Source organism: Schistocerca serialis, chromosome 3 (assembly GCF_023864345.2).
Source record: "Schistocerca serialis cubense isolate TAMUIC-IGC-003099 chromosome 3, iqSchSeri2.2, whole genome shotgun sequence".
Classification (NCBI taxonomy): Eukaryota; Metazoa; Arthropoda; class Insecta; order Orthoptera; family Acrididae; genus Schistocerca; species Schistocerca serialis.
In genome coordinates, this window is record NC_064640.1 from 905623940 (window position 1) to 905637207 (window position 13268).

A 13268-nucleotide genomic window follows, 5' to 3' on the forward strand; every position below is an offset into this window, starting at 1 on the left:
TAATTTCTGTTCCGACACTGACAATGTTGAGTGTTTATGGAAAAAGTTCAAGGCAATTGTAAAATGCATTTTAGACAGGTACGTGCTGAGTAAAACTGTGAAGGACAGGAAAAACCCATCGTGGTTCAACAACAAAGTTAGGAAACTACCGCGAAAGCAAAGAGAGCTTCACTCCAAGCTTAAAAGCAGCCAAAACCTCTCAGACAAACAGAAGCTAAATGATGTCAAAGTTAGCATAAGGAGGGCTATGCGTGAAGCATTCAGTGAATTCGAAAGTAAAATTCTATGTACCGACTTGACAGAAAATCCTAGGAAGTTCTAGTCTTATGTTAAATCAGTAAGTGGCTCGAAACAGCGTATCCAGACACTCCAGGATGATGATGGCATTGAAACAGAGGATGACACACATAAAGCTGAAATACTAAACACCTTTTTTCAAAGCTGTTTCACAGAGGAAGACCGCACTGCAGTTCCTTCTCTAAATCCTCACACAAACGAAAAAATGGCTGACACTGAAATAAGTATCCAAGGAATAGAAAAGCAACTGGAATCACTCAACACAGGAAAGTCCAATGGACCTGACGGGATACCAATTCAATTCTATACAGAGTACGCGAAAGAACTTGCCCCCCTTCTAACAGCTGTGTACTGCAAGTCTCTAGAGGAACGGAAGGTTCCAAATGATTGGAGAAGAACACAGGTAGTCCCAGTCTTCAAGAAGGGTCGTCGAGCAGATGCGCAAAACTATAGACCTATATCTCTGACGTCGATCTGTTATAGAATTTTAGAACATGTTTTTTGCTCAATTATCATGTCGTTTTTGGAAACCCAGAATCTACTCTGTAGGAATCAACATGGATTCCGGAAACAGCGATCGTGTGAGACCCAACTCACTTTATTTGTTCATGAGACCCAGAAAATATTAGATACAGGCTCCCAAGCAGATGCCATTTTCCTTGACTTCCGGAAGACATTCGATACAGTTCCGCACTGTCGCCTGATGAACAAAGTAAGAGCATACGGAATATCAGACCAGCTGTGTGGCTGGATTGAAGAGTTTTTAGCAAACAGAACACAGCATGTTGTTATCAATGGAGAGACGTTTACAGACGTTAAAGTAACCTCTGGCGTCCCACAGGGGAGTGTTATGGGACCATTGCTTTTCACAATATATATAAATGACCTAGTAGATAGTGTCGGAAGTTCCATGCGGCTTTTCGCGGATGATGCTGTAGTATACAGAGAAGTTGCAGCATTAGAAAATTGTAGCGAAACGCAGGAAGATCTGCAGCGGATAGGCACTTGGTGCAGGGAGTGGCAACTGACCCTTAACGTAGACAACTGTAATGTATTGCGAATACATAGAAAGAAGGATCCTTTATTGTATGATTATATGATAGCGGAACAAACACTGGTAGCAGTTACTTCTGTAAAATATCTGGGAGTATGCGTGCGGAACGATTTGAAGTGGAATGATCATATAAAATTAATTATTGGTAAGGTGGGTACCAGGTTGAGATTCATTGGGAGAGTCCTTAGAAAATGTAGTCCATCAACAAAGGAGGTGGCTTACAAAATACTCGTTCGACCTATACTTGAGTATTGCTCATCAGTGTGGGATCCGTACCAGATCGGGTTGATGGAGGAGATAGAGAAGATCCAAAGAAGAGTGGCGTGTTTCATCACAGGGTTATTTGGTAAGCGTGATAGCGTTACGGAGATGTTTAGCAAAGTCAAATGGCAGACTCTGCAAGAGAGGTGCTCTGCATCGCGGTGTAGCTTGCTCGCCAGGTTTCGAGAGGGTGTGTTTCTGGATGAGGTATTGAATATATTGCTTCCCCCTACTTATACCTCCCGAGGAGATCACGAATGTAAAATTAGAAAGATTTGAGCATGCACGGAGACTTTCAGACAGTCGTTCTTCCCACGAACCATACGCGACTGGAACAGAAAAGGGAGGTAATGACAGTGGCACGTAAAGTGCCCTCCGCCACACACCGTTTGGTGGCTTGCGGAGTATAAATGTAGATGTAGATGTATAACATAGCCAAAGCCTTGCAGACAAACAAAAAATACGTGAAGCAAAATGTAGTGTGAGAAGGGCTATGCAAGAGGCGTTCAATGAATTCAAAGTAAAGTTCTATGTACTGACTTCGCAGAAAATCCTAAGAAATTTTGGTCTTATGTCAGAGCAGTTGGTGGATCAAAACAAAATGTCCAGACACTCTGTGACCAATATGGTACTGAAACAGAGGATGATAGACTAAAGGCTGAAATACCAAATGTCTTTTTCCAAAGCTGTTTCACATAGGAAGACTGCACTGTAGTTCCTTCTCTAGATTGTTGTACAAATGAAAAAATGGTTGATATCGAATAGACGACAGAGGGATAGAGAAACAATTAAAATCGCTCAAAAGAGGAAAGGCCACTGGACCTGATGGGATACCAGTTCGATTTTACACAGAGTACGCAAAGGAACTTGCCCCCCTTCTTGCAGCGGTGTACCGTAGGTCTCTAGAAGAGCGTAGCGTTCCAAAGGATTGGAAAATGGCACAGGTCATCCCCGTTTTCAAGAAGGGAAATTGAACAGATGTGCAGAACTATAGACCTATATCTCTAACGTCGATCGGTTGTAGAATTTTGGAACACGTATTATGTTCAAGTAAAATGACTTTTCTGGTGACTAGAAATCTACTCTGTAGGAATCAGCATGGGTTTCGAAAAAGAAGATCAAAGTAAGAGCATATGGACTATCAGACCAATTGTGGGATTGGATTGAAGAGTTCCTAGATAACAGAATGCAGCATGTCATTCTGAATGGAGTGAAGTCTTCCGAAGTAAGAGTGATTTCAGGTGTGCCACAGGGGAGTGTCGTAGGACCATTGCTATTCACAATAGACATAAATGACCTTGTGGATGACATCAGAAGTTCACTGAGGCTTTTTGCGGATGATACTGTGGTATATCGAGAGGTTGTAACAATGGAAAATTGTACTGAAATGCAGGAGGATCTGCAGCGAATTGACGCATGATGCAGGGAATTGCAATTGAATCTCAATGTAGACAAGTGTAATGTGCTGCGAATACATAGAGAGAAAGATCCCTTATCATTTAGCTACAATATAGCAGGTCAGCAACTGGAAGCAGTTAATTCCATAAATTACCTGGGAGTATGCATTAGGAGTGATTTAAAATGGAATGATCATATAAAGTTGATCGTCGGTAAAGCAGATGCCAGACTGAGATTCATTGGAAGAATCCTAACGAAATGCAATCCAAAAACAAAGGAAGTAGGTTACAGTGCGCTTGTTTGCCCAATGCTTGAATAGTGCTCAGCAGTGTGGGATCTGTACCAGATAGGGTTGATAGAAGAGATAGAAAAGATCCAACGGAGAGCAGTGCGCTTTGTTACAGGATCATTTAATAATTGTGAAAGCATTATGGAGATGATAGATAAACTCCAGTGGAAGTCTCTGTAGGAGAGATGCTCAGTAGATCGGTACGGGCTTTTGTTGAAGTTTCGAGAACATACCTTCACCGAGGAGTCAAGCAGTATATTGCTCCCTCCTATTTATATCTCGCGAAGAGACCATGAAGATATAATCAGAGAGATTAGAGCCCACACAGAGGCATACCGACAATCCTTCTTTCCACGAACAATACGAGACTGGAATAGAAGGGAGAACCAATAGAGGTACTCAAGGTACCCTCCGCCACACACCGTCAGGTGCCTTGCGGAGTATGGATGTAGATGTAGATGTAGATGTAGTGGTAAAACTTGGAATCTAACAGGCACAATGGTACAAATGGCTAAAGTAGTTTTGGGTATACTCAAACTTTGATTACAATTATTTCTTTATTTAATTAGCTTGAAATATGTTACTCCAAGGTCAGAATACCAGTATTTCTATTCAGTAATGTCAACATGCTCTATTAGACTGATTAGTTCAGTCAAAGGTTGCTATCTCATATTGTAGTAAGCATTTCAGTTGTTAAAAAACTTTTAATTAACATGGTTTTCCGAAATTAATTACATTAATAAAATTAGTATACTGAACAGGAAAGCCTGACTTAATTGAAGCAAAGGCTGCTTAATAATTGAATGAAAAAAAAAAAAGAAAGGTATTAATATGGGTGCCATAAGAGCACATGGCAGGTTCCAGCTTGCTCTGTTTCAACAAAATATTCACAATCAATGATTGTAGAAACAAATGTATCAATATCTATAGTGCATGATAGTAATGTCTTGCCATTTTTCTGAGCTCAATATCTCACTCATTGGGAGAGATGCTGACTCAGTATTCTAGATAGACTGTAGGGAGGACATAGAGTTGTGTAGGTTTGTGGTCCTAGACACCTAAGTAGAATAAGAATCATAATGCTACTCTATCATGATAGGTCTAAGCACAATAATGCTGACAAGAAAATGTATGTGAATGTGAAAAAGATTTACAGGTCTGAAATCAGAGCAGCTAAGTGCAAAGTAAATGATACATATACAATGAACTCAGTGAATACATGCAAAGCTGTAAGGGTAATTACTGAAAGAGAAATAAACTGTGATGATAAGGTATACCAGACACCAATTCCACCTGATATTCTAAATGCACATTTCATCAGTCCTCAGTCAGATAACAGCATAATGGAGGATGTGAGTAAGTCAGAGGCACTGCTCCCAGAAATGAACAGTAAGCAGACAGACAGCTTTCACTGGACTTGTGTACTGAGAAGATGGTCAATGAATCAGTAGCTAAGCTCAGTAATTCTGGAGCAGAGGATTACCATGGTATCTCAAATTATGTTATTAAATATATAAGAAATCAAATTTTAACCCCACTGACTAAAATAATCAACAAAATTTTAAATAAAGGTAATTATCCGGAATGTTTAAATATATCTGTAGTTAAACCAGTACATAATAAAGGAGATATAGCATTTCCAGATAACTATCGACCAATATCACTTATACCCATAATATCAAAAATAATAGAATACCGCATGCATAAACACATGAGTCAATATTTTGAACATAGTGACATACTTACCTCCTCACAGTATTGTTTCAGATCCAGCCTTTCTACATTCAAAGCACTTGGGAATATGGTAGCAAAAATATACAATTGTTTTGAAAATAAAGATATTATCTGTGGAACACTGCTGGAACCAAGGAAAGCTTTTGATATGGTCCCCACAATATTCTCATAAAAAAGGTCTAGCACTACAGAGTAGGAGAGAATGCTCTATGCCTAATGCAGTCTTACTTGGACAATAGAAAACAGTTACTTAAGGTAAATAATCAAATGTCAGAATGTCTCCCAGTTGAAAATGGTGTACCTCAAGTATCTGTTCTTTGACCTTTCCTTTTCGTTACTTATATAAATGAGTTACCTGCAGTTGTACCATATGATTCAGTGCTATATGCTGATGACACAACACTCATCAAATGTGATACCAACCTAAAAAATGTGTAACACAGCACGGCAGTGGCAATGGAGAGATGCACTACTTGGTTTGAGGCAAATGTACTGCAGAAGAATGATAGTAAAACTGAAGCTGTTGTATTCAATCTGAATGCTCCCAGTCATGATAACAGTAAAAGTATTAGTATTTCAAACAGTTCAAAACTGCAGCTGGGATACTCACACAGGGAAGTTAAGTGGTAAATTGGCACATGTCAACTATCTGCTGTACAGGGTGAGGAGCAGTGTTAGTAAAGAACTTCTGTTATATGCATATTTTGCATTCTTCCATTTGCACCTGAGTTATGGAATAGTATTATGGGGCAATTCCATAGGCTCATAATTAGTGTCTAATGGCAAAAGTAAGCCATAAGGTTCAAGGCAGGACTTAGCCCATATGAATCATGTAAAGATTATTTTAAGAAACTAAATATAATGAGTATGTGCTGTCATGTTTTCATGTCCATTGAAAGCTCTTTGGTAATGGAGCTTAGTGTAACATTGATCTTTCCAGTCACATGACACAGGACACTGAAGGATCTACATGTACAGCACCCTTCTGTAAGCTGAACCACTTACTGTTGGTAAACAGTTCTACACTTCCTATAACTGTGGATTCATCTAGGTTACTCTTTCTTTGTGTTCCAGTTTTAACAAATATTATTGTAAGTAAAGCTGTTCTAAACTTGAAAGTTTGTTTAAACACTGTAGTGCTTTATCAAGGATGGTCTTAGTGGAGGCAAAATGCCCCCTTGATGTCTCCAAAGCAATTAAATGAATACACGGCCAATTATTGTAGAACTTACAGGTTAACATGGACTCCAACCACAGCACAACTTGGCATTTCTCACATTAACAAATCATTGCCAGAAGTGAAAGAAGTTATAACTGGGGGCAAAACCTGGAGCTTTGGATCTGTAGTCTGGCACTTATCCACTGAGCCACACAACACAGGTGAATAATGGAAATACCTTCACTTTTTGAAACAGAGTTTAATCTTCATCTGGATCCAGCTACTGCAAACCATATCATTTAATGCAGGGCTGGCCACAGCATGCCAAACTTCACACGCACAGTGCGTGCTGGCCAAGGGAGAGCCATGGCCTGGCCTGCCAGTCAGTTTTGCTTGGTCCTTCTCGGAAGTGCCCAGAATGGCATGACATTTCATTGAGTATTGTGGTGCAGCATTTTTTGGTCAGCACAACTCCCTCAGTGTGGCACAATCATGGTGTGAGTGGCGTTTACTCTTCACTGTTCATTCATGATATGAAGGATGTTCACAGGTCCACTGGCTGTTTGCACAAAAAGAGGAAATCTAGTGATCTATCAAAACCTTTAAAATGAAAGGGAATGACAGATGTGAGGGATGAGAACTGTCAATTCACCTAAGTGATAGGTGCTGCATATCAGCTATGGAACAACATTACAATACCATACAGAAGGATTTTAAAGATTTAGTTGACAATGAAAGAGCAAAAAAATTACAATGATCAACAGACAGGATTCATTTCTCTGCACACCAAGAAACATTTTGTGCTAAGTTTGCAGGTGTGAAGCATCTGATGAAAGTGGTGATACAAACAGAAAATTTCTGAAGCTGCATGCATTATTCTAGTGCCAGTTGCAACAATTTTCAATGGAACTGAGTGAAGCGTAGGGAGACTTCACATATTACTGCAAAGTACATTGGTTGAGTCAAGGGGCATGCCTGAAATGATTTTTTGATTTAAAACTCGCTATTTTTAAATTTATGACGGAAAAAGAACATCTGAAATAGATTGCAGTGTCTGCATTGTAAGTGGAGTTGACTGCACACTGCTCACAGTAAGACACTGAAATGTAACTTCTTTCTGATTTGATGGGGATGCATTTAAAAAGAAAATTGCTTTGTAGAAAGGACACATTCTGACCAACACAGTCCAGTTCCCTGAGCTCACTGTCATTAAAGGAACTGTGTGGTTTGAAGAATTCATTCTGGTCTTAAAAGAATTACAAGGATAGTTTTATAAAGGGTTGGAGGACACTGTCAGTCTTAAATCTGTTTTTGAGCTGTTTTTGAAACCATTTGCTGCTTCAGTTAAAAGCATCTTTGTGCATGTGCAGATGTAACTGACTGACCAGCAAGGTATTTCCAGTTAGAATGACAAATATTTTTAAGTTAAAACTGTTCAGGACGCCTACATTGCTTTCCTCAGGTAGAGTTTCTAAGTCTCCATAATGAGGTTGCAAAAGTGTTACAATATTTTGATTACAATATTTTTTCATTATGATCTCCCAGCACATAGTTCCTGACAGCTGCCAACAACTCCCACATTCAGATGTGTGGCAAAAAATGTCTGTAATTGGACCTTGATTTGAACAAGTTGTTCTAATGCAATTTCATCATGGCAGATGTCACCAGGCCTCTTACAGGAGCTGATTTCCTACTCCATTTTTGCTTGGCTGTGGACCTCTACAAGGGAATGTTTCTGTTCTATCAGAAGTCAACTCATTGTAAATTTTAAGCACGTCATTCAAGAGGTTCCAGAGACAGTGTCTCATCAGTAGTGCAAACATGACATGATGCACCAGATTCAGATCTCACTGGGCCCACCAGTCACTGCTAAACTAGGAAAACCCCAAAAATTTTTTGGTGATAAAGGCAGAAATTGAGAGGAAAATACGAGAAGGTGTTGTAGAACCTTCCCCAGAAATCTACTCCTTGATCATGGAGTCACTCGAGAACTGCAGCGTGAACATTCTGGTCATTGGAAAATCTCTTTCCTCCTAGTTGGTCTTTCAGCTTGATGAAAAGATGGAATTCACATGGTGCAAGATTGGGACTTACTGATCAGCATCATCCACATCTGTGTAAGCTTGGTCAAATTGTGGAATATATTTCCAGTTGGCGTGCCATTTCACTTGCGCACTGTGATGCATTTATTACCCATACTTCAGCAGGTTTGTGCCTGCAGGAAACCCAGAACATATGCTCTGTTGTGACAATGCATCACTCTTATTGTGCAATAGTCTTAGTGTGGGTCAGCATCTGTAACTTATTTTCTGAAGTCCTTACATAATTAATTCTGGCTACGCTGTTAGTCACTAGAACATATCACTCTGTTATTTACATCCAAGTAGATTTAAGTTATTTATCACCACTCTTAGTTGCCATCTATTTAATTCAACTGTCCATTAATATTGCTGCTAAATGTGTATTTGTATTATGGTTACACTCAAAAAATGTCAAAACATTTGTTGCATTTGCAATAATGTTATCAAAAAGAGAAACTCATTCAGTTTATTGTTTCTGTATAAATGCTAACTTTGGATTCAAGTCTGTATTAATGTCTTTGCTGTTACACAAAACCTATGAGACTTTATTCACTCCATGTCATATGACTTGTAATGGAGCCAATCCAAAATTAGATTTTTTAAAGCATGGATGTGTCTTGAAGCAAATTGTTTATGTAATTGGAAGAAGAGTTTTGGCAGATGATATTGTTACTGTGTTTGTAAATTGGTATATCTAAAAAAAGAATAAGTAAATTTTGTATAATTATTGCATAATGGGTACACTTTTTGCTCTGTAAATAGCACAGAACTATACATAATTGTGATTATATTGCAAAAATAAAGTGTGTGAATATGCAGAAAAATCACTTTTACTGCATGGGATTGGTTTTTAAGGAATGAGTTTGAAATTGAATGATTATACTCTTCTTTAGAATCTGAGTAATAATTTGTACATTTATCATTTTTTTTTATAATTTTGCCTTTCCTTAGTTCAGATTCCAAATTCACAATCATTATTAACTTGAAACTGGTAATTATCATCCTTTGTAAGCAGTTTTGTGATTCAGTAGCTCAGTGAGTAAGTGGCAAATTATATTTATAGAGATCTGGGTTTTGTCCAGTTCCCTATCACTTATTACTTATTTCACATCTGAAAATGATCTTTTAATATCAAAAATTCCAAGTTACATCATGGTTTGCAGCCCATATTAAACTGTAGGTTCCACTGTAACTAGTAGGTAAATCAGTTTAGAGACCAGGGGAATGCAAGGATATGTCATCTCCAAAAAGGATCACCCAGTGGAGTACTGTAGAGTTCAAACCAATCTTTGGATGGAGGTCAAACAATGTATAGCTACCAGTTCCACTGCAATTTTTGATGGATCTATGGCACTGACAGCAAATAATCATCACACACATAATTGTGATAAGTGACATATGAGGATAAACTTTGGTACTACCAAATTCTGATACTCAGCTTGTTTTGGAGCATAAAGTAAAACTTATGTTATGGTCTATGAATATTACATGTTGTCAGAATCATGGTCCATTGGAGAATAGACTCATTATATTAACATCTGACCATTTAGATGATAAAATTTACATGGGTACTTTTACTTGTATAACAATTCAGGATTAAAATATTCTTGACAACCTGTACTTAAAACTGTAACAGGATATTCTGAAGAATGCTTTCCCATTATTACTATGGTACAAACAAATTATTTGCAATGAATGTGACAAAAGGCTGCTACATTGGCATACACCAGCCTCTCACATGCTAAGATAAATGGTTCTGTTGCCATCCTGTTTGCAACAAAAGGATGGAAGGAAGATTAGGGTTTAGTATCTTATTAATTTTGCAGTCATTAGAGGTGGAACACAAAACTGGAAAGGGCAACAATGTAGAAGGATACAGATCATGTCATTTCCCAAAGAATCATCCCAGAACACTTCTAAATGTGTTTAGGGAGGCCAAGGAAAACTTAAAATCAGAATGGCTGGGCAGTTATTGAAGTATTTACAAAAAAATGAATATGACTTTTGAGAAAATAAAATTATAACTGATTTGGTTTGGATTTGTGCTTATAAGCTCACTGGAGATGATGAAAAAGAAAACATCAAACATTTTCTGAGTGTACTGAGAGTAATTGGGTGAGGGAGGCAGAGGGGGACAGGATATATGAGGAAGTAAAAACAAAGGTAAAATGTGAGGTATGATAAGAAGAGATTAGAGTAGTATATCTTGCATTTTAAAGGACCTAATGTGTCATAATGGATGTGGCACATAAATTTACAGTAGTAAATCAGTTTTGAGTTATTTTGTACATACGGATTTGCACAGTCATTAGTCACTGTATTTTCCACAAATTCATTCCTAGTGTTCAGAACTTTTGTGTATGTAGTCACTCATTGATGCACAGATCAAGCCTCTGTCACTCTGAGGAAGCCATATTCACTAATACATTTTATTAGAATTTCACTAGGTAATTAACTAAAACTGAAAATGACATAAGATTACTGTAAGAATGCGAACCTATTGCTGATGGTATTGCATTCCAGCGGAAATCATAGTCAGTTGTTGATTTTCCTGGTACAAGTTTCTGGAAATGACAAGTATCTGGAAAGAGGAAAAATAAAAAAAATTAGGTACCAGTAGTGTAATTAATTATCTTTTTAATATTTTTCACAGTCAAAAAATAATATGAAATTAGAAGTAAAAACTTCAGATTCCAAGATTGCTAATTATAATTTATTTTTGATGACCGGTTTCAGCAAACCTAAATTGTCATCATCGGATCGGTAAAGCATATAGATCACAAATTACAAACATAATAAGGTCAGATATAGAAAAGGGGGGTACATATTTGCACAAGAGGGATATATACAAATACCATATACAACTACACCTTAATAAATCTCATGTTACAAGGCTGCATGTTTCTATTTTGATTTTATGTCAGTTGAACACTAGTGCCCTACACTTTATTTGTATACATTACATTATTGCTATCCTTCCCTATGCTAATGGCTGTATATTTTACATCCAGACCTTGAGCTACTATTGTCTTATAGGGGTGTTTTGTAATGTCTGGACATAATTTAATCACATTTACCCTGACATTCTACTTATTTCAATATGTTAAAAAACTATTTGCATATATATTCATTATCTGGTGGTCTTGTACTAGATGCTTCTTATACCAAACCTAGACTTTGAGCACCATGTTATGTTAGTATGAACACCTTGTGTCAGACTGTATATTTTTTGTTACACTATTTTATTCTAGATTTATGTCAGTTGAACACTGTAATGCGATACATTTTATCAGTACACTTCACATTGCTGATGTCCCTCCTCATGGTTATGGCTCTATATACATTTTACACCTAGTCCTCGAACCACCATAATCTTTTACGATTTTTTTGTAATATCTGTATATAATTTCAACACAGTTAGTTGGATATTGTACTTATATCACTATATTGGAAACTGTTTGTACACAATTATTCATTACTTAATTCCTAGTCTCATACTAGACTCTATTACACCAAGACTTTGAGCACAATGATACATTTAGCACCTTGACCTTGTGTTCTACTGATGTTCTTCTATAATATTGCAATTTGAATACGGTATTTAAAGAGTGCAATATTTTAGGTGTTCCCCTTTGTTACCTACAAAATTATGACATCTACTTCGTGCATTGTTTCTGTATTCATATCACCTAGACTTCAGTGATCTTCTGTACCCTTACTCAATGGTGATATACTTTCCACATTATATTTCCCTTATAACAATATTGGCTATGTAGGCAACAGGTGTACAATTGATATACACATATCAAAACAAGTTTAGCATCACACCGGTTCCTAGAACTCATGAAGATAGACATTGACTGTGGATATCGTATGATAGACACAGTCCCTTTACTGTTCATAGAGGTCACTAAACCCGCCCAAAGATGTAAAAAACCATGCATGAGCAGCACCTATTAGATGGAGGGGGTCTGACAGCCGACCAGTTCCATCATTCCACCAGGAAGGAGGTACATGGCTTGTGTTGTCTGTAGTACAACCACGCCTAGGAGGTCAGTGGTGCAGTTCGATTGTGTCTGCATTGTTACTTTGTGCCAGGAAGGGCCCTCAACGAGGGCAGTGTCCAGGCATCACAGAATGAACCAAAGCAATGTTGTTCGGACATGGAGGAGATACAGAGAGACAGGAACTGCTGATGACATCCCCTACTCAGGTCGCTCATGGGCTACTACTGCATTGGATGACCGCTACCTATGGATTATGGCTCAGAGGAACCATGTCAGCAACGCCACCATGTTGAACAATGCTTTTCGTGCAGACACAAGATGTTGTGTGATGACTCAAACTGTGTGCAATAGGCTCCATGATGCACAACTTCACTCCCGACGTCCATGGTGAGGTCCATCTTTGCAACCACAACACCATGCAGCACGGTACAGATGGGCCCAGCAACATGCTGAATGGATCGCTCAGGACTGACATCACCTTCTCTTCACAGATGAGTGTCGCATATGCATTCAACCAGACAATTGTCAGAGACATGTTTGGAGGCAACCCAGTCAGGCTGAATGTCTTAGACACACTGTGCAGCGAGTGCAGCAAGGTGGAGGTTCCCTGCTGTTTTGGGGTGGCATTATGTGTGGCCAACATACATCGCTACTGGTCTTGGAAGGCACTATAATGGCTGTATGATACGTGAATGCCATCTTCCAACTGATAGTGCAACCATATCGGCGGCATATTGATGAGGCATTTGTCTTCATGGATGACAATTCACGTCGCCAATGTGCACATCTTGTGAATGACTTCCTTCAGGATAATGACATCGTGCAACTAGAGTGGCCAGCATGTTCTCCAGACATGAACTCTATCAAACATGCTTGGTATAGTTTGAAAAGGGCTGTTTATGGGTGACGTGACCCATGAATCCCTCTGAGGGATCTACGCTAAATCGCCATTGAGGAGTGGGACAATCTGGACCATCTGTGCCTTGAT

At 38.4% G+C, this 13268-nt stretch overlaps 1 protein-coding gene across 1 annotated transcript in view; it reads right to left on the reverse strand.

The window, feature by feature from the left end:
• The window catches only part of LOC126471314 (GTPase-activating Rap/Ran-GAP domain-like protein 3), a 346167-nt gene that overhangs the window by 38643 nt on the left and 294256 nt on the right, over positions 1-13268 (reverse strand). The window contains exon 19 of the mRNA XM_050099436.1: positions 10771-10854. Within this exon, the coding sequence (XP_049955393.1) occupies positions 10771-10854 (84 nt within the window). The remainder of the gene's footprint in view (positions 1-10770; positions 10855-13268) is intronic.